The following is a 26,177-nucleotide window of genomic DNA, read 5'->3' as shown; positions in this document are numbered from 1 at the left end:
GTATACGAGGCTTGATAAACTTGTAGCCATGTAATCATTAGGTATATATTATATTATATTTATTTGGTTCTTTTGCCTCATATCATTCATATTACCAGCGCGATACTATGAAATAGGGTAATTACTTTATGAATTTATGGCCAATGAGTTATGTTAAAAAATGTGCTTAGTAACAGCAGCTTAGCACTCCCTCAAAATTAAGATATTAATTGCAAAAGCGTTCGTACCTCCGCTCCCTAATGGACTTTAGCAATAACACCAAACTTCTCCTCTCCGAATAAATGGAAGCATAACTGAATGTAACTTGAAATTTCCCGTTATACAGTTGTTAATTGCCGACATAACTCGGGGCGGAGTCAAGAGTCGGCCCTAATTCACGCAACAGAACGGCCTAAGTTTCCGCACAATTTACAAAACAATGTGGCAACTCACCTCGCCTGAACTGATTGTGGTTCCTGATCACGCGCTCCGCATTCTTGCGGGCGATGTAGAACCACTCGGACGTGTTGCTCAAATATTTGTACTCCACCGCCAAATCCTTGGCTAATATTGGCCCCTCGGGCAGGCGGTACGCGAACGGGCAGAACAACTGGTAATCCTTGTACTGGTATTGGTCGTAACAGTTGCCTGCGGCGAAAATGTCGTCGTCGAACTCGACCATAGAGAATACGCTCGCGTGGAGTAGATACTCGTTGTGCATCACCGAGGGGCCGGCGTACTTCCATAGACGAGTCAGCATGTTCGCTCTATTAACAGCTACGTCTGCTTCTATCCTGAACCTCTCCTGGGCGTATCTATCCACTACCCCTTCCCCTAAGTTCAGGTCAGTCCCTGCGGTGCAGTTCTCCCCTAGCAGGTGCTGCGTCTCGATCAGCCGCAGAAACTTGGTCACTACGTCCTCATGCACACTAGTCCGCACTACATTGTCTGTCACACTGTCGTTGGCCACTAATCTATCACTTTTCTCCTCTTTGAGGATGTCTTCGGCTGGTATTCGGTACGTTTCGTTGTTGCTATCGTAACTAGGTTCTACGTTAATGTAATGTTCGGGAGAGACGTTTTCGTCTGGTCCCTTGGAATGTTCGTGGTTGGTTGGGGTGAAGTTTCCGAAGAAGGTGTGGAAGTCGACGGTGCCGTCCGGGCCGTCAACGTCGTCGTCCGCGGCGCCGTACGGCCGCAGCGCCGCGATCACCGGCTCCTCGCCTGACTTGTCGAATGATTCTGCAACAATAGAAACAGTTTTTAGGAATCAAATTTTCTTTTTTCTTGACTCTTGACTTGAATCGAATCAAAAAAGCCAGGGCTGCAAATCTGCTAACGTTTCTACATAAAGTAACTTTGACAGTGTTTGACCATTTGTTAGTCGTATACCTCGAAATCAAAAAATCCTTGTAGCTTTTCACCTATTCGCATTTCGCCGCGATATCAAAATTTTTGAATAGATTTTTATTGTTGTAGTATAATTTTTGATCGCTACTGACAATTGTCTGAAAACATCATAGTAGATTTACTTTCCTGCCTGCCTTCACTGTAGTCGCTTTTCACCTTGATAGATATTTGTTTTTAATGCATTATAAGGTACATATCGCGATATTTCTTTTACACTACAACAATATGCGACCCAAATAAGATGCGACATAAAATACTTACTTGCTATTCTAAATATATGCAGCTTAATAAATAAGCTATTGATAATACATGCTACATAAAAATTTGCTACTGTTGTAAAAATCTGTTAAAAATATATGCTAGTAACAAAATATACTACCGATATTATACGCTACAACAAAAAACGCTATCACGGTGAAATGCGAATAGGTGAAAAGCTACAAGGATTTTTTGATTTCGAGGTATACGACTAACAAATGTGTTTGACGATTGAAGTTCAGTAACAATGTTGTATCAAAAATGAATTAGCAGACTTCGGGCCCCGATGTAGTCCAAATACAGAAATAACTGCAGAAAGTGATCCAATAACGCCGAAATCGGTTGCAAAACTAGTTATTCCTATTCCCAAACTATTGTGAACTAAGCGCATGGAATTTGAAGAGCTTTTGATTTACTCTGTGTAGTTTCGAGGTGGTGGTAAAACCAAATTCATTTTATCTTTTTTAGTAGTAGTTTTTGTGTATTTCCAGGAATTTTAAATCACTGACAGTCAGGTGTTTATTTGATGCGGTTGTACGGTATACATATAGGCTGTCGGTTCATATAAATTGGCTTTTTTTTCTAAACAAATTCAACTGTCGTTATAACTATGGCTATGACTATGTGGTCTGAAAATAAATATTATTATAATATGTTGTTTTCCGTGTTTTCACTCCTTTTGGAGCTTTATTCCATATCTCACAGGCGTAAGTATTATAAAACAAACAATTGAATTTAACGTTAACTAGGTACTTAATCATCTTTGTAAAAGAAATTTTAAGTAATTCGACAAAATACAAACAACAGTTTCCCATTTAAACTGTGAACCACATTCTAAATTATTGGCTAATTAGCATGTCCGTGACTGCCTTTAGAATTAGGTTTCACACACAGAAACTGTGTAATAGGATAATACAGGCGCATGTCACTTCCCATAATTTCGGCGCTTATAGCAGCTTGTTGTGATTACCATGTATAGTACATGTGGGTGTGAGTGTTACATTGCAATTAGTGTTTCTAATTACCGTGGCCCGACTGTGTAGTCGGCATGTTCAGATTGTCCAGTTGGCTATTTGACTTGTGCATAATTATAGTTTGATTTTACGCATTTATTTCAAAGCTGCAGTAACTGAGGCGTCGCATTTTAAAATTGTGTTGTGTGTATTGTGTTAGTAACCACTTTACCTGTAGTTTTTTCAATATCATGAAATCTTATTTAAATTAAGTTTATTTAATTTTTGTTTTTTATATAATTTCTCCATCGCTTTTTTCAGAAACGATATATTATACCTACATGTATATGTTTTTGGAATCAATTTTGTTAAATGCTGACTTATTTAAGTGTCTTTCCTGTGACTGATCTATTGTCATCCTCATTTTACTGTACTCAAATATTTTGGCTTCGTATTTTTATGTAAAAATAATATTTAAATGTTAACGTTAACGGCCCTGAAAACACAACAGGTTTTATTTTTTATTAACATTGCCTCTACAATAAAAGATTTAATGAGATTCGTTGTTTATGATCTAGGTTCAAATGGAAGATTCTGGTGGAGCCTGAATTTTATTAACTTAAAATTAATGAATAAATACCTTTTCTATAGAAAGTCTCTTCTTCTTTATGTCCATTGACTGTAATAATGAAGGAAAAATGAATTCGCATATTTTTGCTTTTTCCAATGAACAATCAGTGTGCCCTCAGGCCATCAAATTGTACTGAATTTTATGATGAAAAGGGGCCTTTCAAAATAAAAATCTTTTTGTTTATTAGCATATTCATGAACAAACATGGCTATAATGTTTTTATGGCGGATGATATCTGATGTATTACTTCTATCTCATAAATCATAAACCTAATAAGTAACTTGTTGTGTCTCCGCTTAGATATTGATTAACGGTAGGTAGGTAGGTAGGTCGGTGTAGTGAGGGACAAACCTTCTCAGCATACAACATACTCTAGACATTATGTAGTGAATCAAAAGACTGAAACTGGATTTATTAATGTCACTTTATACACTCACGGGCAATGAAAAAGACAAAATGACGACACCCAACAATTCCAATTTTTTCAAAAATTTCAATTAAAATCTGAACAAAATATTATTAATTTTAGTTGGTAATATCCTGATGCTTTGTTAAATGTAAGTACATGAATGTTGCAGAAGGCGTCATTAAGGTAGCTTTTTCCGTGCTTTTCTCAGTGGAACCTTTTCATTGCCCGTGAGTGTTGTTGTCGTGCTGTTTGCAAAACGATCTAGATGAGGACTAAATTATAACAGCAGTAAGTATTCCTATCGATAGACACTGTAACTGGAAATTTCATATAGAAAGTGTCTGCAAAAAAATTAATAGGTTTGTGTATGTACTTTATAGACTAAATAAGATCTCCGGTCTACAAGTAGCGCTCACAGCATACCATGGCTACGTGTCATCTGTATTAAATTATGGTATTCTGATATGGGGAAACTCTACCGACATAAATAAAGCTTTTCTAGCCCAGAAGAAATGTGTACGAGCAATCTGTGGTAGGAAACCCACGGATTCCCCGCCCCGCGCACCGTCGATCTGATCGGACGTGTTTACGTTTTGCTCTCATTCAATCTAAGATTAAAAATATTTATCAGTAGTGTTGCACTTAAACCTTTTTGTTATCAAAGTATATTACTAATGTGCTACTAAACACAAGTGTAGTGACTGTGATTAAGAACTCTGAAGCTTTGTAAGTAAAAACATTTGCTAAAACCGAAATCGAGTGCTCAGTCCTACCCTACAGTAAATCACTGCATATTGGGTGCTTATCAAGCGCCTTACACTTTGGGAATAGCAACTTTTGTCACAACTTCAACAAAGCCACAACTTCAATCTCAGGATCCACCTGGCTACCAATTTACACTAAGAACAACGAGTGCAAAAATGCCTATCAATCACTCACCAACACGGGAACTAACACCAAAACCAATTCAAATAGTATCCAATCTGCAGCACTGTTCCTCTGAACCATCATTAAGTGATTCGCCGACTTCGAACATGGCACCAGTTTCTCGCATAAAGCGAAAAAGATCAGAGAGCGAAGGAATAGATGCTTTCATGAATGAAATGCGCACGCTCTTTAAGGAGCTCAAAAATAGCCAATCTGAAAAAATAGATAAGTTAGTCACGGCTGTGGAAGAGATTAAGTCCCAAAATTTAGAAATTCGTGCCTCTATGGAGTTCATTTCACTGAAGTATGACGAATTTAAACTCCAAATAGAGAAACTAGAACATGACCACACAAAAACCCTGGAATACGTTCAAACTCTCGAAGAAAAAATAGAATCTCAAGAACGAGCACAGCGTTCCACATGCGTGGAAATAAGGAATATACCCGTCGGCAAACCGGAAAATAAAGAAATCCTCATTAAAACTGTAGCGGAAATTGGCCGACAAATTAACGTTCAAATAGACTCAAAGGAGATTAAGGACATCTTCAGAACCAAAAACAAAGACCCCAGAAAGTCTACTGTAATTCTAGACCTAACTACCGTCCTAACTAAAGAGAAGGTCATTCAGATGTTTAAAAAATATAACAAAGAGAGGCCACGGTTATCCACTGAAGATCTGAAACTTCCAGGTCCTTGCCAACCGATATTTATATCAGAAAATCTGTCTGCAAGAATGAAAAGAATATTTTTCCTTGCCCGTGACTTTGCCAAAATGAACAGTTTTAAGTTCTGTTGGACTTCGAGTGGCAAAGTGTTTCTCAGAAAGACGGAAGGAGATGGACCTGTTCAAATCAGATGTGAAAATGATCTCACAAGGCTGAGATCAAATCTAGTATGACTAGTGAAGACAGATATAAAGTTCCTCATTTATTTTATTTGCATGCTTAGTCTCAATATTTGCCTGTATCATTTTGTATTATTTAATTTTGCTCTAAAATCATTAAAAATTACTAACCTACTCAACGTACATACACACCACTGTCACAAACAAAACCATCACAAAATTATAAAATTAGTGTTAAAAACTCTCTATAACAAAATAATTACTTCTACTGAAAGCAACTTTTACCCTATCAAACTGCCAAATAAATATACTGTGAAAAACTATGACCATGTTGTTTATGAGCTTATTGTTCTTTTATTTCTTATTTATGTCTGAACAAGCAATCATAGATGATATCGAAAACATTTCTGTCTCTGACTCTTTTATAAGTTCACCAGAAAAAGTAGTTCAATATGTAACTAACAGTAAAGATTCCTACAAAATACTACATGTTAATATCCGAAGTATTAACTGCAATTTTGATAGTCTTCTGATTTTATTAAAAAGAATTAATATACAATTAGATATTATTATTTTGACCGAATGCTGGTTAAGCAAATGCCCACTTGCGCCGACTTTACCTGGTTATATATCATTCAGGTCAAACTATTCAAACCAAAACGAAGGTGTAATTGTATACTTAAGAGACTGCCTTGAACTTACTGTTGTAGAGCCCGTATTCGTTGATGCAAATTGTTTACTAATAAAACATTCGTCAAAATTGTGCATTGTATCCTTATATCGATCCCCAACTTACAAAAATACAAGTAATTTCATGGCTTCTCTAGATTCAGTACTTAATTCTTTAAATGACTTCCGTTCTATTATCATCATGGGTGATATAAATATAAATATAAAACCTGACAGTTCGGACCAAAATAGTGATGATTACCTTAATTTACTAGCTTCACATGGAATACTGCCCGGGCATATTTTCGCTACTAGGGAAAAAAGTTGCTTAGATCATGTCATGTTAAGAGGTGACCAAAAGTCTACGACCATTGTGTTTGAATCGCCTTTAACTGACCACCATCCAGTGTTCCTTTGCACTTCATTAAAGCCTGTAGCTACAAAGGGCAAACACACTTTAAAACAAGTTAACGAAGAGGCTGTCATTGGTGAGCTGGAAAATACTGACTTTGCATACCTATTGAGTTACACAGATCCAAATATAACTGCTGAAAGTATTGTGAATACCTTATCCAACATAATTAAGAGTAATACAGAGACAGTTAATATATCTTCTAAGAATAAAATCATTAAGCCCTGGATGACCCCTGGTCTTCTCCGATGTATAAGAAACCGAGACAAACTTTACCTCAAATCCACCAAATCTCCACAAAACCAAATACTTAAAACAACTTTCATAAGGTATAAAAATTACTGTAATAATCTATTAAAAAAGGTTAAGAAAACGTTTGAACAAAATGAGCTGGAGAGGGCAAAGGGTAATCCTAAGAAAATGTGGCATACAATTAAGAGAATAGCTAATATAAGCCGTCAACCGTCAGCAACAAATAAGCTTTTAAAATTATCCGACAGTGCTCTAAATTCAGTGAATATTGTAAATAAATTCTTCGCTCAAGTAGGAAGTAATTTGGCCAGTAGGATAGGCACTCTGAACAATAATGTTGAAGGCCCCGCTTTTGAAACAGATAGGAACCCAAGCATCAACTCTATGGCTTTGCTAGAGGTAGATTGTATGGAGGTGGAAGAGATTATTCTAGGTCTTAAAAACTCCAGCGCTGTAGGCTGGGATGGTATCTCTACCTCTATAATAAAGAAAAGTCGCCATATTCTGGTGCCTATACTATGTCATTTATTCAATCTGTGTATTTCTAATGGGTCATTTCCAAAGATTTTTAAAAAAGGACTAGTTCATCCAATACATAAGGGTGGGGAGGAGAGCAGTGTAAACAACTATAGACCTATTTCTGTTCTTACCGTGCTGTCTAAAATATTGGAGAAAATATTGAATAGGAAACTAGTAAACCATTTAGATAAAAATAATATTATTTCAGAGAACCAATTTGGGTTCCGAAGTGGGAGATCCACTGAGGATGCCGTCCATACCCTGACTGATCACATTGTTAAAGGCTTGGATAGTGGTCTTAAAACGGTTGGTATCTTTCTGGACTTGTGTAAAGCGTTTGACACTGTCTCTATCCCCCTCCTTCTATGTAAAATGGAACGCTGTGGTATTCGTGGGATAGCGCTTGACTTATTCACTGATTATCTTCAAGATCGGACTCAGAGAGTAGTCATTGGTGAACATATAAGCGACGAACAACCCATTAGCTTTGGTGTTCCTCAGGGTAGTGTCCTTGGACCTACCTTGTTCCTTATATACATAAACGAGCTATGTGACTTCAACATAAAAAATAGTAAAATTATTACATATGCTGATGACACTGTCTTACTCGTTCAAGCTAAATCTTGGGATGAGGTTCATTACTTTGCTGAAAGTTCTCTACATAGTATAATGATCTGGCTGTCCAAAAATCTCCTTACCCTAAATATTGAAAAAACCAAATATATAACATTTTCCATTAGACGCTTTTCCCAACCACCCCCATCTTTTGAAATAAGGGCACACGTGTGTGACATTAAAAATACAAGTAGTCCATGTTCTTGTAACAACATTATAAGAACAGATCATATCCGTTACCTAGGTATAATAATTGATAGTCTGTTAGGCTGGAACCAGCATTGTAATCAACTCATCTCGCGAGTACGTAAACTGATAGTGGTGTTTAAAAGATTACGAATAGCTGCAAACTCTGATACCTTGAAGTTAGTTTATCATGCCCTTGCACAGTCTATCATCAGTTACTGCATTGTTGCCTGGGGAGGATGCTGCAAAACCCGCCTTATCAGAGTTGAGAGAGCCCAAAGATGCATATTGAAGGTGATGGCATTTAAACCTACTCTATTTTCTACCTCAGAAATTTATTCGTATTGGAGAGTCTTGTCTGTGAGGAAGTTATTTTATATGGCCGTTATTTTACGTAAACATACAAACACTATTTTTCATCCAAATTACATGACAACTAAGCGCAGGCATGATATCGTCTGTTCATTGGTAAAGCACAAAACGGTATTTGCTGGTCGTTTTTACTACTGTATCAGTCCTATCTTATACAACCGGCTCAATAAAATTCTTGATATATACCACATGACACTCCGAGAATGTAAGCTCACAACTGTCACATGGTTGCTTTCCCTTTCTTATGAAGATACTGAGAGTCTTAGCGCAGTAAATAAATAATAAATAAATAATTTTTTTTACACAACACTACATAAGTACCTACAACTTTCAACTACTAACAACTTGTAGCTATGTATTAAAGACCCCAATATTGTTTGGTTTTGTAAATTTTATAAAGTCACTTAAATATTTTGTAAAGTTAATTTAAGTAAACGTACTTAGGTTAAGTTTTGTAATAATTTTATACCTATATTCTGTCCGATCAGGAAACTGTTATAATTAGTTATTAAGGTGGGCGTTAATGGCTGCGCCACAGTGTTTCACTATTGCAGTTGTTAACGTTTTAAATTGTCTATTGACCTACTGTTCTTGATCAAAATAAAGATTTTTATTATTTATTATTCTTGTAGATTATTATTTAAGAAATTTAATATTTTAACGTTAACAGGGATGTACATACTAGAAATTGGAATACATGTTAAAAATAACCCGGACATATATAAACAAGTAGGAAACGTAGTGGATTTTAACATACGAAATAAAAATAGACTTGTAATGCCAATTAATAAAAGTGCCTTATACAGGAAAAACTGCCACATTATGGCAATCAAAGTATTCAACCAAATACCAATGGACATTAAACAAGTACCTGTAAAACACTTTAAGTTCAAACTTAAGAACTGGCTTATTCAAACGGTTTTCTATACATTAGATGAATTCTTTATGCATAAATAATATCTTGTAGTATTAATTTTAATGCCAAATCTGAATTTAAATTATTATAATTTTTATTATTTATTAATTACGATTGACATCTGTATAAATTTTATAATGGCACAAATCTTTTCCCTCATAATGTTAATTAATGGTTGCATGTTTCTGCATGTTTTTTTTGTTATTTATATACTTGCCTATTTAATTTAATTTTATGTTTTATATGTACCTATAATTTGCATACCGAACAATCGGTGAAACTTGCCTGACACTTTTTTTTATTAATGTAAGACCTAATTATTGTACCCATGTTTCTAGCAAATAAATGAATCTGAATCTGAATCTAAGTAAAAGGTCAGTAAAGTAGGTTTCCAACTTCACACAGTATCACAGTACCCGAGTAAGTGCAATACTTGTAGTTAAAAACAAACTCTTACACAAGTCCAGTTAGAAACGGGCAGATTCACTTAGCGAACGCTTTATAAACAAATCACTTAGCACTCTCGAATAAACAACGGATTTAAGTACAAACCGTCCGTCTCGGTTAGCCATTTTTCATTGAGTTTTTGTGGTTCATTGCTTTCTCAAATTTGAGAAAATAAGACTAAAATTTACAGCCAAAATTTCCGCACGAGAAATTTAATATAAATCTTAAGACACTAGTCGTAAGACTATTAAGTTTTGAACCCCAATCTATTTTGGATCATCATCATCATTGTAACCATTCACAGCTGGTCAAAGGCATCTTTTAGTATCGGCATAATACAGTAACGCAATTTAAGAAGCCATGCATTTATCTGGTTTTTTTTTCATAGCATTTGAAAACAAATAGTGTACCGCTATTCGAGTTATTCGCCATTTTTCACAACTATTTTTTCAGACACATAGGTAATATGGAACAAAAATATTAGAAGAAATTATGATAAGGTTTTCTTTGAAATGTAGACGGTACCAAGGTTCATGCTAAGGGTATTCTAAGGTAACTATGCTATCCCCTATACAACTAATAGATAACTCTGAAAACCCCCCTACATACTAATTAAAAATTAACCAGCACTTAGTTACTTATTCATAAATCATAATATAAATGGCTTGTCCCTGTCGTTGGTATTCCTCTCTTGGCTTTGTAAGTTTTTTTTCTTTATCTGCATAAAACCCTTATCTGGAGAAGAAGTTTTGGATACATTTCTCCATATTTCCCTGTCCTGGCCTTTTGTTGTTACATGCAAAATCTGAGCAATATCCAAGCGATAAAAGCGAATCCTTTTATGAGCGAAACAAATAGAGCGATAGCTACTTTCATTACAAGAATGCTACGGACTGAGCGAGATAGCGGGACAATCAGACTCAAGGTTAGTTTGTTCTATTACTATGTTATGAGAAGTGGGCAGTGGCACATAAGTTTGAATTTCTAATTTCTCTTGGACTATCGTTCTTCTAAGACGTGATTCAGTAAGTTTGTTTACTTTTAGATTTAGCCTTATTTTCCACACTCAGAGAGCTTAGAGCAGGTATTTCATAACGAGCGAGCAATGAAATCCAACGTGAATTATTTGTATGGCGCAGAGCTAGTGTTGCGAGTGTACCGCTAGGTGGCGACTCCTCCGCATTTCACGTTTATTTGCCGCTTCTTGAACGGTGTAAAAACTCGCACTCTGATATTTCAAGTATCTACAAACATTCCAAGGTTGGTCAATAGATGAAGATAGACCCATGGGATTTAAAAGAGGAACAACATCACAAGAGTTTCGAGAACTTGCAGGAAATACCGGACGAAGTTGAAAACTAAATTCGCATATTTTAAATTCAATTTTATATGTAAAGAAGTTGAATAGTGGTGAATCTTCGTATTCAATAATTTCAAAATCCCATCGGTGCGTTGTTTTCAGATTTGAATGTAAAGGTTTTTAAATCCCTGATACAAAACATGGGGGTGTTATAAGTTTCACGTATACGTGTATATGACTGTGTGTGTATCCATATGTGGTAGCCAAATGGTTTACCGATTTTCAGTTTGTTTTTTCGAGTTATAGGAAATGTTACCTCGGATGTTTTTAGACATTTATTATCAACATCGGCTTAGCCGTTTAAAAGTTATGTGAGGTTGTTAGGCTATTATGTGCTCCATATAGCCTAACAGCTTTAGGGAAAAATTACCAGTAAGCACCATTTTTGCTGGTTTAGAGAATACCATAACTCCTCTCTTGCAAGTCTTTTTGTTTTTGATGTTACTGGCACTGGTAACCTGCTACTGTAAACCGTAGCGCGATAACGGCTCACATTCGGCACAAGATACTATTTGTAAAGTAAAGTGTTAACATAATAAATTACCAATTTTGTTTAAAATTGTATTTCGCAATATATTATTTATTTACATAAAAGTTAACAAAACATATTACTATTTTCATAACAGTATCGCGTTACGTTGAGCAGAAGCTATTAAAAGATACTAACGGTCATAACTAACATAATTACCATATTCCAAAGGCAACTTCTTACGGTCACCCGACATCGTTTCCCCTGTACGTAATTGGACACTAGAAGACAAGAAACCTTTACAATATTCCATTTGATCCAATCCCTTCCGCCGCCGGGAGTGCGCAAGAAATAAAATAAAATAAATAAATATGTGGGGACATCTCACACACGGCCATCCGACCCCAAGCCAGGCAGAGCCTGTGTTATGGGTATCGGACAGCTGATATATCTACACAAATACATAGATAGATGGATATCCTAATCCTAATCCGCGAAGCGCGCGGGAACAGCTAGTTAAATATAAATATCAACACCCAAGGCCCAAGTACAAATCAACAAACAAGTCTTTGTACAAATATCTGCCCTAGCCGGATATCGAACCCGGGACCTTCGGCTCAGCAGTCAGGATCATTAACCACTACACCAGTCGGCCGTCTATATAAATCGCTTACAGCATGGCCCCCGACTGGGACGTCGGATTCATCGCGGCCATTATTTATTGGAAGCAATTTAACTGAACACAGGCCTCAGCCTGATCTACTGGACTAAGATCATTATACAGGGTGTTGCAAAAAGGGGGTGACTCAGGGGGTCATTGTGAATAACTTTTGTTCTACGAGTTTTGGATTTGTCATTTTTTTTTCGCGAATTTCCAAAACTCGTAGAACAAAACCCTTTTTGCAACATCCTGTATAGGCCTCAACTAAACGGCCTCACTTGCGACTGTCCTGACTCCGTATCGCGAACTTCTTTTGACAATGATTTTCGGATTCAAATTGTTTTGAATTTGACACTAATGACTTTGTAAATGTTGCTTCGTAAATGTTAATCCCATCAAAAACAATCATTTAAAAAAAAAACCAAGTCTCGTAACTCAGTTGTTCTACGGTAAAAAGTTGTGAGATCCATGTAATACCAAGTCTTATTCACGCACGCATCTCAATCTTAAAAATATTTAATGTTTTATATAAATATATTGACTCGGCCATCGCATGGAAACACGTGTGTGTTAATAAAATTATTTAGTGCGATGACCAAGGTTTTTTCCTTGGTTCATACACCAAACACTACTTATATTCCAAATTTGGAGCTTCTAGGTCTGCTAGAAGTGCCTTAGAATTTTTATGATTGGTGAGTGAGTGAGTATAAAATTGAGTGAGTGAGTCAGTCAGTGACAAAATTATGAAACTTTGACCCGTTATAATTCTTAAACTACTAGTTCAAATTGAATGAAATTTGAAATATACCGTGTCTTTACAATGCCTGCATGGTTATTGAAAATTCAGTCTTCTAGTTTTATCCACAACGAAGTTACAGGGGGTCGAAAATGGCCTGAATTGCTTCGAGAAAAGGATGGTACGGCTGTGCCGCTTTTTTGCACTGCCGTGCCCCCAGACAATTGCGTTTTGACTTCGCGATGGCGTCCATGGGTGGTACTCGTAGTTTCATAAGTGAAAAAATGTGGTTTCGAACTATTGGCCTACCTTACTAGACTTAGGGCGTCTTGCACAACAAAGTTAAATAAAATTAAATAGTTTGTCTCTTGCTCTGACAGTATAATGTTAGAGTAAGAGGTCATAGATTTAATTTTATTTAACTTTGTTGTGCAAGACGCCCTTAAAGTAGGTACTTAACAAAACGTAAACATAATTTACAACTGAGGTTTTCATGAATACTTCAAAAGCGTCGGGAGAAAAACCTAGTTTCCTAGAATATTCTTCGAAATAAAAGCTAGACTATGTTATCCCGTACGCAGCTAGACTAGCTGGAAAATGATTCTAACTCGAAGAGATTTACACTCTAAAAGATTTAATATGCAGAAATGATTCGAGACAGCCACAAAGAATGAATAGAAACCTGAGTCTGCCTTTTAACTGTACCGCCCTTTATTACTCATTCATTTGGACTCCTGCTTGGTGTACATTGTGTACAGTCTTAGATTAACAATATGCTAACAAGATGGAGTATCAATGCAAAAGAAACGTCTCGACAAATAAAAGCCACTGAGCTCTGGTTGAACTTAAAACGGCTTGACAATAAACAAAATGCGGATAATTTTTCGCTTTGTTTTTTGTATGTGACTCACCATCTTGTTCGTAAATAGTTTATCTATGGTAAAATATATACTTAAGGTGCCGGTGTAATATTCTGTACCAAAACCAAATGAGGGTCGTTTCATTATTCAGAATATGGATTCAGCCAGAATGTTTGAACGTAGAACTTTAATTAGCTTAGCGCAGTTTGTCTATTTATGGCGAAATGAAGATTATTAAAACAAGTCTTTGTAAGTATGGATTTTACAGATTCACATTAGACTAAGGTATTTTTTTACTTTAGTGTGTTTTTAACTTATCAGCTGATACAATCCTTTCTTTAAAAATATTATATTCTATTGAAGGTTGGTGGAAAAGACATCATAATAATAGAAAAGGATAAACCTTTCGTTAATTTACATAACACGGACTGCCATTAGCAATAAAAACATCTACAAATTATAATAGCATGACCAATTACTTATACGTTTTCTAACGGTAAATAAACCATCTGTATATGCATAAATAAAGTTTTCAATACGTTCAAATATTTGAATCCCATCCAAACAGAGTTTGCCCGTCAAAGCCTTATCCGACACATGCCTTGTCACAAGTAAATGGATCTTGTTTGCCACAATCATGCATACTGTCCCGGCTTAATTGGACGGTTTTACTTGACTACGTCACAAAGAGACCTATGCTCTAAAATGTGGATAATAAACGATGTGAACTATTGTATAAAATCAAGCCACCACGAAGAACTAAAGAGAGTCAATCAGTCATTAAACATCTGTTTAAAATATTTTACACCTCCATAGTCACAAATACACTCACGGGCAATGAAAAAGTTCCACTCACAAAATGCCGAAACTAAACAACCCCAATTTTGTCAAACCTTTAATTTAAATTTAAACAAAATATTACCGTTTTTAGTTGGTAATATCCTGATGCTCTGTTAAATGTACTTCAATGTTGCAGAAGGCGTCATTAAGCTAGCCTTTTCCGTTTATGAGTAATTTGGTGCTTTTCTCAGTGGAACCTTTTCATTGCCCGTGAGTGTATAAACAAATTAACAAAAGAGTACGAAAGTTCTACACCTTTCCACAAAATCTGAGGTCCTTTTATATTTTACAAAGTCTTATTTACCTCTCCGACTAAATTGCTTAACGGGTAAAACCGATCCCATTAACTTTGTAAGTGAATTTCGGTTTTATTACTTAGTAAATTAAGAGTCTTATTACCTACAATGTTCAGTGTGGGGACGGTGGTTGTTAGCGACGCGTTACAATATATACCTACCAACCAGTCACCCCACACACACACACGCATTGTTTAGTTGTAGTCAAATAAATTACTTAAATACCTAGTTAATTAAACCTAAGTAGAATCGTTAGGTACTGTTTCATATAAATAAGATGTCTATTACCTACTTACTGATACCTACTGTATGTATTTTGTAATTTTGTATGTATTTACCTGTGCATTATTTTAATAAACATACGTTTTTTCATAAGGCGTGCGACCGGTAACCGGTACGTCACAAGGGTCCCGCGCGGTGCGGGGGGATGGCACCGAGTCTATATAAGGCCAAATTTCTAATCACACATGTGCTCACTTACATAGCGGCCACTGGACGCACGCCTTCGTCAACCTTAAATAGTTGTTTTACTCCATCCTGCAAGTTACAACCCCTACAAGCTGGTCTTCAAGCCGGATTACTGGAGAACCACTGCTGGAGAACGACCTGGAATGTTCACCACGCCACCGCCGCTGCGCAAGATGGTACAAACTCGCAGCGCGCACGAACGGGAGAAGATGGCGCTTCTAGAACAATCCACCCGGGATGGAACATCTGGTCTCGACGTCAACGTGGCGACGTCTGAGAAAATAACTACCAAGAACGAGCTGAAGGCATGCGAGCCGCCCGTACGAAAAGTGGGTAGCTGCATGAAGATGGAAATTGGCTGCCACAAATCTTCCACCTCCAAGAAGATGTCCATGGCATCAAGCAAGCGGTCCATTGAGGCGAGGAAGAAACAGCTGGAGCTGGAAGCAGCAGAAGCGATCGCCAATATCAATAAAAAGCTGATCGAAAAGAAACTGGAAGCGGACATCGCCGCACTAGAAGACTGTTCTAAAAATAGTGCCGCGTCATACTCATCAGTGAACGTGTCACAAAAGGTGGAACAGTGGTTAGAACATAGCCATCACGACGCTAACGATCCGCCGCGGCCATCAACCATACCGCCGCCGCCCGGTGAACCACGCCACGACGCGGCCGCCCTACCCTCAACCGTGCGCGATATCGCGCAGTCGCCGCCGCCGCCGCCGCCAGCGCAGCCGCCCTCGGACATGCAGCAGCTGGTCCAGGCCATGAAGGACATCGCCGTCGCCGCAGCTACGAGTACTCCGCACTCCCAGATGCTGAGCCGTCTGTCCACGCCGAGAGATCTACCTACCTTCGCCGGCGATCCACTGGAATGGCTGAACTTCGTGCAGGCCTATGAAGAATCTACAGAGGTCTGTAACTTCACCCCCAAGGAAAACATGTGGAGGCTGAGGAAGTGTCTCCGTGGTCCTGCTCGGGACTCCGTCACGGCGCTGCTGGTGACGGCCGCCGCGCCCGAGACGGTGATGGGCGCCCTGCAGCTGCAGTATGGAAACCCTGACGTCATCCTGCCCAGGATCATACAGGATCTAAATCGGCTACACGCAGTAAGTGACGATTATCAAAAAGACATTATTAGCTTCTCAGTTAAAGTTCAGAACTATGTTGCAGCTGTGCTAGCATTAGGCCGTGGCGAATATTTGCAGGGTATGAGCATTGCATCTGTTATCCTATCAAAGTTACCACCTGTATTAATTTCTAAGTGGAGTGACTACGGATATTCACGAATAAACGAAGGTACGAAATCTAGATTACAAATATTGTCTGATTTTTTGAGTGAGGAAGCATTAAAAATAACTAAAACAGCTGTTACTTTGACCGTACCTAAGTTTCGTAAACATAATGATCATAATTACTCTCAGTCTGTATTATTGCAAAGTGTTAACTCTAATGATAAATGTCGTTATTGTCGTACATCTAAACATGACTTGCCAGAATGTAAAAGGTTTAAAAAGGCTTTGCGCAAAGATAGGTGGAGTTACATTAAACGTAATGGCTTATGTTATAAATGTTTAATTTCGCGGCACAGTAAGGAACAATGCTCCGCACCTGTTTGTGATATAGATAACTGCGGACAGTCGCACCATAAGTTGCTACATTATAACATGAATAACTCATCTCAAAATAGTGTAAACATTTCACAACTTTCACCCTCTGAGCCCTTAGTGTCTGAGCCTATTGTAGAAACTGTTACAAATGTTAACGTAATGTCTAAAGTATTGCTAAAGGTTGTGTCTGTAAGTATTAATGGTCCAAATGGTATTATTAACAATGTTATTGCTTTGTTAGATGACGGTTCTACCGTTACAATGATAAGCGCAGGGCTAGCTAATAAGTTGGGCTTACAGGGACACAAACAAACAATGCGCGTGTGTGGTGCGTGGAACGACACAGAAATGGTATGCGATAGTCAGATAGTTCAGTTGGATTTATGTAATAATAATGGGGACTTGTTTACCATCAAGGCGCGTAGTGTAAATAAATTAAATTTACCTGTACAAAATACATTGTCTGTTGAAACCTCTAAATATTTACACTTAGCTAAAATAAAAGATCAATTAATTAAAGGGATACTTAAACCGGAATTACTGATAGGACAGGATAATTATCATCTTTTGCAACCTATACAGGTCATTAAGGGTAAAGTTAATGAACCGTATGCTACACTCACACCGCTGGGGTGGTGCCTCCACGGCTGCGTGCCACACTCACCCGCCGGGGCCGCCTGCCACTCCTCACTGCTCGTCTGCTGCCGGGAACCGGAGGAAGACTCGGAGTGCCAGCGCATCTAGCGTGACATGCACGACGACGTGCGACGCTCCTTCACCATCGAGTCCATGGGTGTCTCGCAGAAACCGCGGCAAAACTCGGTGGACGTTCAAGCAGTGAACCATCTGGACCGAAATTCTGTGTTGCTGAACGGAAGGTGGTACGTCGGCTTACCGTGGAAAACAGCTGATGCTAACCTGCCTAACTCGAAACCTAACGCTATGAAGCGTCTGGAGAACGTGGAGAAGAAAATGAAGGCCAACGAAGGTTTTTCCCTCAGGTACAGGGAACGGGTGCAACACCTACTGGACAATGACTTCGCCGAGGAGCTGACGTGTACACGTACTTCGCCTAGAATTTGGTACCTACCTCACTTCGGGGTCGACAACCCGAATAAGAAAAAACTAAGCTAAACCGCTAAAACTGATGGATTTTGTCTCAATGACTATCTACTAACGGGTCCTGACCTACTTATGTCGCTGTATGGAATTATGTTACGCTTCAGGGAAAAAAGAATAGCCGTGACAGGAGACATAAAGGACATGTTTCTTAGGATTAAAATTAATCCTGAGGATCAAGATGCATTGAGATTTCTATGGCGCGACCAACCGGAAGAACCTGTGAAAACCTACGTGATGACGTCACTAATATTTGGCGCCAGCTGTTCACCATTCATCGCACAGTATGTGAAGAATAAAAATGCACTAAGGTACGAGTCTACGATGCCGGCCGCCGTCCACGCTATATGTAAAAAACACTACGCAGATAACTATATAGATAGTATAGACGACGAAAATACCGCTATACAGCTTGTGAAGGATATTGTTTACATTTACAGTCAGGGTGGTTTCGAGATAAGAAATTGGACAAGCAACTGCTCAGCTGTTTTGGATGGGTTGCCTCAAGAATCTCTGGGCAATACAGCTGTTAATTTGAATATGGACCAACATAATCAAGGTGAACGAACTCTTGGCCTTATCTGGTATCCGAAGAATGACTGCCTTAGCTTCGACGTCTCGCTGAAGAAAATTCCTGAAAATATAAGGGACGGTTCTAAGAAACCCACGAAAAGGGAAATGCTGCGGGTTATAATGTCCATCTTCGATATACTGGGGTTTCTTTCACCATTTACGATAAAAGGAAAGATTATGTTACAATGTACCTGGAAAAATGGATTACAATGGGATGACGTCATCACTGATAGCATTCATGAAAAATGGTCTGAATGGATAACTTTATTACAGCGCGTGGACTCATTAAGCGTGCCCCGTTATTATCAAATTCCAATGGGTGCGAGCGAGAAAGAAGATGTACTGAATGTACTGAATAACATCGGGCCGGTCTCGCCTAGCAACAGTGACTCGCCGCCTCCAGCTGGCTATACAAACTTACTGCTACATATATTTTGCGATGCGTCGACTCAAGCTATGTGTGCTGTGAACTGCTGTGGCTTACTGGCGCTGGGAAACTAATGTTATTCGAACAGCATTCGTATCGAGTAAATGCAGGGTTGCTCCTGTGAAACACATGTCGGTGCCGCGATTGGAGCTACAGGCAGCACTTCTAGGAGCTCGGCTCGCTGATAACATTGAAAGGGAACGCGCCCCTAGAGAAGAAGTCCTACTCACTCTGATGGCCGAAGTGGAACAAATTGTCAACAGTCGTCCGCTGACGCATGTCAGTGTTGAGCCTGGATCGAGCGAAGCGCTCACACCTAATCATTTTCTGCTGGGGTCATCGTCGAACCTACCTGTCCTCGGAGAATTCTGTGAATCAGACCTGTACCTGCGAAAACAATGGAGGATTTCGCAACGGCTGGCAGATATGTACTGGTCTCGCTGGGTAAAAGAATTTCTGCCGGAACTGATACCTAGAAGAAAATGGACGGATGAAGTACCACCTATAAAAGTTGGTGATCTGGTGGTGATAGTGGACGGGAACGCCCCGAGGAACATGTGGCTGCGAGGCGTCGTGGAGGCGGTGCTGCCGGGCAAGGACGAGCGAGTGAGGGTGGTGGACGTGCGCACCCGCGCCGGGCTGGTGAGGCGCCCCGCGACCCGCGTCGCAACTATACCTGTAGGTTAGGAGTGCTGCCTCAGCACTAGGGTGGGGAATGTTAGCGACGCGTTACAATATATACCTACCAACCAGTCACCCCACACACACACACGCATTGTTTAGTTGTAGTCAAATAAATTACTTAAATACCTAGTTAATTAAACCTAAGTAGAATCGTTAGGTACTGTTTCATATAAATAAGATGTCTATTACCTACTTACTGATACCTACTGTATGTATTTTGTAATTTTGTATGTATTTACCTGTGCATTATTTTAATAAACATACGTTTTTTCATAAGGCGTGCGACCGGTAACCGGTACGTCACAAGGGTCCCGCGCGGTGCGGGGGGATGGCACCGAGTCTATATAAGGCCAAATTTCTAATCACACATGTGCTCACTTACATAGCGGCCACTGGACGCACGCCTTCGTCAACTAAATAGTTGTTTTACTCCATCCTGCAAGTTACAACCCCTACAGTGGTGGTGGTGGACAAACGGTTTTCGTTAGAGCCAACTCGCTGAATTTAGAAAATATCATAATATATAGGTGTAAAACTAATATTAAAAACAACTAAATTTCGTGACGACCGAGTGGGGTAGTGGTTAGTGACCCTGACTACTGAGCCGAAGGTCCCGGGTTCGATTGCCGGCTGGGACAGATATTTGTTTAAACACAGATACCTATTTGTTATTGGGTCTTGGATGTGCCCGTAAAATGGCAATAGGCCCGCCCCCTATTACATTGGGACTAACATAACACTGGCGAAAAGTGGGTGCAGCAATGCACCTCTGCCTACCCCACAAGGGAGTACATTAGTACAAGGTGTGAGTGGAATATTAAAAGAACCGAATTTTTCGTATTTATAAACAAAATCGCGTGATACCCACACGGAAAAGGCATTAAATGGCGACAAAACTATTATAAGTTGCATTCTCGCGAACTTTAGTGCCTTGTAGCTATCGTCGCCTCATTGTTGGAATAAAACTTATTATGGCTCAAGTTTGGCCCGTATTGTAGTAGTTTGTAACTGCATGCGGTAGAGTAACTTTTCAAATAAACATAATGTAAAGAAGAATAATAATTGCAGGTAGGTATGTCTTTTTTGTTTAGCCAATGCCAGCACTCTATGCAGTTGCGGAAGCCTCCAGACAACGTCACACCTTATAGAGTGTCCTAATGCCCCAAAATGCAGTCAAGGAGACCTGATGAAGGCCAATGAACTCGCAATAAGAGTTGCAAAACACTGGAGGAAGTTAGCTTAGTGCATTTTACACGATAGAAGAAGAACTATATTAAACTTTGTACTTAAAATTTCGTCTCAGTTTTTTTTTAATATATGTAGGTACTTCATCATCAGCCATAATCATCCATTGCAGGACATAGACCTGTCCCAAGGAGCGCGACAACATATATTATGTACTTAACAATGAATAATTATGGACAATATCCAGTATGCAATAGGTTTAAAATAAGATTATTTGAAAATAAGCTCAGCTAGCAGCTCTTTTAAAAACATAATACGTGTCCGCCTTTTTTATACACGAAAATATTGTAAGTTTTTTGCAACACCAGGGAGGCACCACATTTGGTGTTTTGCCAAATCTTTTATATGCCAAGCACACACTTACATCGTAGACATAAAAGTCGGACCTATGTCTCGGAACGTTATGGGTTTCACTGTAACTGCTAAGGCGTTCCTTTGTCAGATACATGCATGCAAACATTTTCTATTTTCAACAAACTTTTAGCTTTGTGAACTACCGTCCGTCGTCATGACAAAATGGTTTTTATTGTTATTTATGTTTTTTTCAGTGAGCTATTCGCGTATTTGCCTACGTTATTTGGATATGCAGAAATAATGATTGGGGATGGAAGGGACCTTCGGTATAGCAGTCAGGGTCACTAACCATTATAAGTACCAGTTGGTGGTCAAAAAATATTTAGTTAGTTAGGCTATATTATGTTGAATGTTACAAAGTAATTTTACAACATATTCGTATTTCCAAAACATTCATAGAATGAAAAATCCTTATTCCTTGAAAAACTATCAAAGTCAAAGTCAAATATTTTTATTCATCGTAAAAATATAATATTTTCTGATGAACGTAAATTTTTACAAACTACTCAAATACCGTGATTGTCGTGCAGAATTAACTTCTATGACTTACACATTAAGGTGGAATTTCACCAAACGCTAAACGTATTTAGTAGACTGTCATACGTTTGGTTTTGATTTAAATACTATTTTAAATACGTTTAGCGTTTGGTAAAAGTGACCCTTAGAATGGTATCAATACTAAAGCTATGCGCCAAATGGATGCCCGACAGTACAATGAATACGAAAGAATTAAAAAGTTCCCGGCTCAGCCCCGACTGAAAGTTCCAGTAATTTCCACGGGAGATTTTCAATAATGAAGTCCATTTATTTCTTCATAAGTGATTTCATTAATCATCGAAATGGGAATGCCTTTTGCAGCTATTTTCCTGTAAGTGTTCTGAGTCATTAGGACTATAAGATGAATTATGACAAATTGACAGGCCTTTGTGCTAAATATAACAATAATTAATAATACAACAATAGTTTACAGTTAATAGACAGTCTAATTAGAGTACGGGACGTCATAATCTGGTTAATTACAGAGAGAAGTTTAATATTAACAACCCGCATAAGGTCTGTTGAGCAAACAACCTTCTCACCAAATCAAACAAGGAAAGTAAAGTACTCTAACATCCTCCTTTGACTAAACAAAATTTAAATCAAGAAATTGTAACTTTTCTCACAACTGCACTAAGCAGGCCATAATTATAATACATAATATACCGAGGTAATATTTGTAGAACACCTAATAAATATAGTAACCATCCGTAGTCTGTATCTAAAAGAGGGGTGTTATTAGTTTTACTAATCTTCTGTCACATTGTTACATAATATGATCACCTACTTACATACATACATATTACCTCTTTCATGCATTGTTAGTTGGTGTGTAACTTTTTACCCGACTGCCGAAGGAGGAGGGTAATGTTTTTAGTTCTGTCAACGAAAACCGTAATGGTTGTATGTAACGGAAAAGCACAGTATAATTTTAAATACAGAAACTTATCCAAAAGAAAAGTATCGAAGAAATACAAGCATTTACAATGATAATAGTCATGGCCATCTTACAAACAAAAATAGTTCAGATGACTCTCATAATGTGTAAGATAAATATGTCCTGTTTTTAGGCAGGTATATAAATCTATTATTAAGACAATTATTGTTTCTATTATGTCAAAAGGTCAGTGATTATTCTTAGTGATTATGCTTTCTGCAACTCAGCGTAAGTTCAGTAACAGTTACTTACGCGCTCAAATTATTAGAAGTGCCAACACTACCCAACTTCATATTGATCAAACAAAATTTGCAAATCTCGAACTACAAGTAGAGGTAGCAGGGGAAATTTTATCTTTACACAAAACAGCTTTCTGCTAAAATTACGTTTGGTGTTTACCAAAATAAACAGACTGCCCACGTTCTTATAAAGTTGTTATCGAATTTGTGTAAATCTCTTTAACCCAGAGTTCCGACTTGTTGTACTGAAGCTGGAATTGGTTTGGTTTTATAACTTTTATTTGCTGATTATCTGTTAGAGGTTGGTGATGTTAATATAACAAATTTGTTTTTTTACTTTCTGTTTGAAATTATAAAAGTAGAATCGTACCTCTAGATTTCTTGTGATTATTAGGTACAGTAGTATGTTATTACACAGTATACAGGATGTTGCAAAAGAGGTATAGGTACTAAGCTAAGCCAAAAAAAATTGCAGTGCATTTTACCCTACTATCACACTCATATTTTTTGTTAAATGTACAAATAGGTACCTAAAGGTACGTACCCAAAAATAAAAATCAATAAATAATTTTAATATCAGTGAAGCCTTTGATGATTATAATAATATAATGTTTGTACATTTTATGCCTCCGTGATACATTATCTTGTAAACCCTTAAGATCTTAATTTAGCTTTTGGAACGGCAATTACTAAAAGATAATTAAGTAAAAAATAATTAATTTTTGTTAAAATTATGTTTACTACGATATAACATTTTGATATATTATGTTATATTTATAAATTATTAGCTGCATAGCAGATTTAGATAATTAATATCAGTGATAAACCTAACAACAATTCTAAAGTTTTAAAAATATCAGCTTTGAAACAATTAACTATTTTTTTCTCAACTCTTTCATGATTTTCATGATTGGATATTGTCTAGGTACATCCTCCCTTGCCTTGAGTCGACAATAACCTTGACTGAAAAATATCTCCTTGTGATCAATCAATAAAAATGATAATGACCTAGGTCAAACCCCAGCACAAACAGATGGTTGATATAGTAGGGAGATATGGCTTTCATATCGCTTAAAGCGATTTCTTCCAGACAAACTTTTCATTCAACTTTTCACTTGATCCAAACATGAAAACGACAATGTTTGTACTCTCTATTTTCCTGAATGTACCATTTCAAAATCAAAATCAAAATCAAAATTATTTATTTGTGAAACATAGGTACAACATGATGGTAGGGTTTTAAAATTAGCGCTATGTTTTGTCCTAGTCCATTAAACTGGTCGTATTGATATCGCCCGATATGAAATATTAATGCAGCAAAATGAGCCATTCTCTGTTCCTTTGTCCAAGTGTAATTGTTACGAAAATTAATTTTGTACAGTTAATTTGAACGCTGACCCGAAAAAGGTTGTAAGGTTTTATTGTGCATAAACACAAAACCAAACAAATAGGTACTTAGTTTTTTTGGTATAAAGCTTCTTATGTTTTAAGTTTTACAGTGCATTTGGCTTGGTTGCTTTTTGAATAGGAGATAAATATCATATCATTTGAGGATGCCCAGCAGCTAAAATCCAAGATAAGTGGTAAGTAGATAATAATATATGTTAATAATGATAATGAGAAATTAAAGATTTTATGCACCTTTTAAACTTTATATTATTGATTAACGTTACAGTCGTATTTTTGAGTAGTTAGGCAGGTAATTAAGTACGCGTCTTGCTTGCGCGGTGGCTACGATCGGTTCTGCCGGTGCTTGCGTGTGAGTGGCGGGGCGCGGGCGCAGGGCCCTCCCCGCGCTCCGCTGCCGCACCTCTGGTCAGCTACAGGATGTTGCCGTCGGCGTTAACATTCTGCCCCCCTTGAAAGGAGCTGGTAGAGATCTCTTTCAATGTCTCTGCGTCATCCTCGTCATCTGCAGTCACGGGTAAGGGACATACTTTGTTGAGGGCTCTCCGTTCAACGCCACGGTAGGTTATGAAGTCTGCCACTCTGCACACTCCGTCTGATCCAGGATACATGTGCTGTACTCTGGCTAATTTCCACTTCATAGGCGGGAGATTCAATTCCTTGAAGACGACCATGTCTCCAGGTTTCAAGTTTTCATGTTTAAGGCGACATTTGTTTCTTTGTTGGGTTTCTGCCAAATATTCCTTTGACCAGCGACTCCAGAAGCTTTGTCGATATTGCTCAATCAGCTGATATCTAGTGCGTATCTTCATGTTCTCGCAGGGTGGTTCTGGTAGTGACGTCAGCGGCCGCCCGATGAGGAAGTGCCCTGGGGTCAAAGGAGAAAGATCGTTGGGGTCAGGAGATAAAGGAATGAGGGGTCGGGAGTTGAGGATCGCTTCAATTTGGGTAAAAAGCGTACTCAACTCCTCGAATGTAAGACTAGCATTTCCTATTATGCGCTTAAGATGGTGCTTGGCACTTTTTACGCCTGCTTCCCAGAGTCCACCGAACGTGGGGCTGTAAGGGGGTATAAATTTGAATTGAATGCCCTCATTAGCGGTAAATTCTTTTATAGAACGAAGACTCGATCGCAGGACTTTGCCCAATTCATTGCTTGCACCCACATAATTCTTTCCATTATCACAATTAAGAATAATCGGTTTTCCTCTCCTGGAGATGAAGCGTTTCAAGCACATTATCAGGGCTTGTGTAGTGAGATCGCTGACTATTTCAAGATGTAAGGCCTTTGTTGCGAAACAAACGAATATACATAAGTAACATTTTGAGATTTTATTGCCACGACCTTTTTTACTTGAAATCATGAAAGGGCCAGCGAAATCAGTGCCACATATTTGAAAGGGAAAGCATTGAGATACTCTATTGGAAGGTAAGTTACCGAGAAACGGCTCTAAAGTCTTACCTTTCAATCTTGTACATGTTATGCATTTACGAACTGTACTTCTTGCTAAATTTCTCCCGGCTAGGGGCCAAAATTGTTCCCTAAATGAACTAA

At 38.1% G+C, this 26,177-nt stretch overlaps 1 protein-coding gene across 1 annotated transcript in view; it reads right to left on the bottom strand.

Annotated features, from left to right (window-relative positions):
* LOC105383460 (probable G-protein coupled receptor 158) overlaps positions 1-26,177 on the bottom strand; it is a 132,096-nt gene that overhangs the window by 71,433 nt on the left and 34,486 nt on the right. Inside the window, exon 2 of the mRNA XM_038113085.2 lies at positions 433-1,221. Within this exon, the coding sequence (XP_037969013.2) occupies positions 433-1,221 (789 nt within the window). The remainder of the gene's footprint in view (positions 1-432; positions 1,222-26,177) is intronic.

This window comes from Plutella xylostella, chromosome 5 (assembly GCF_932276165.1).
Source record: "Plutella xylostella chromosome 5, ilPluXylo3.1, whole genome shotgun sequence".
Classification (NCBI taxonomy): domain Eukaryota; kingdom Metazoa; phylum Arthropoda; class Insecta; order Lepidoptera; family Plutellidae; genus Plutella; species Plutella xylostella.
The sequence above is the reverse complement of the archived record's forward strand: the minus strand, read 5'-3'. Positions and strand labels throughout refer to the sequence as shown.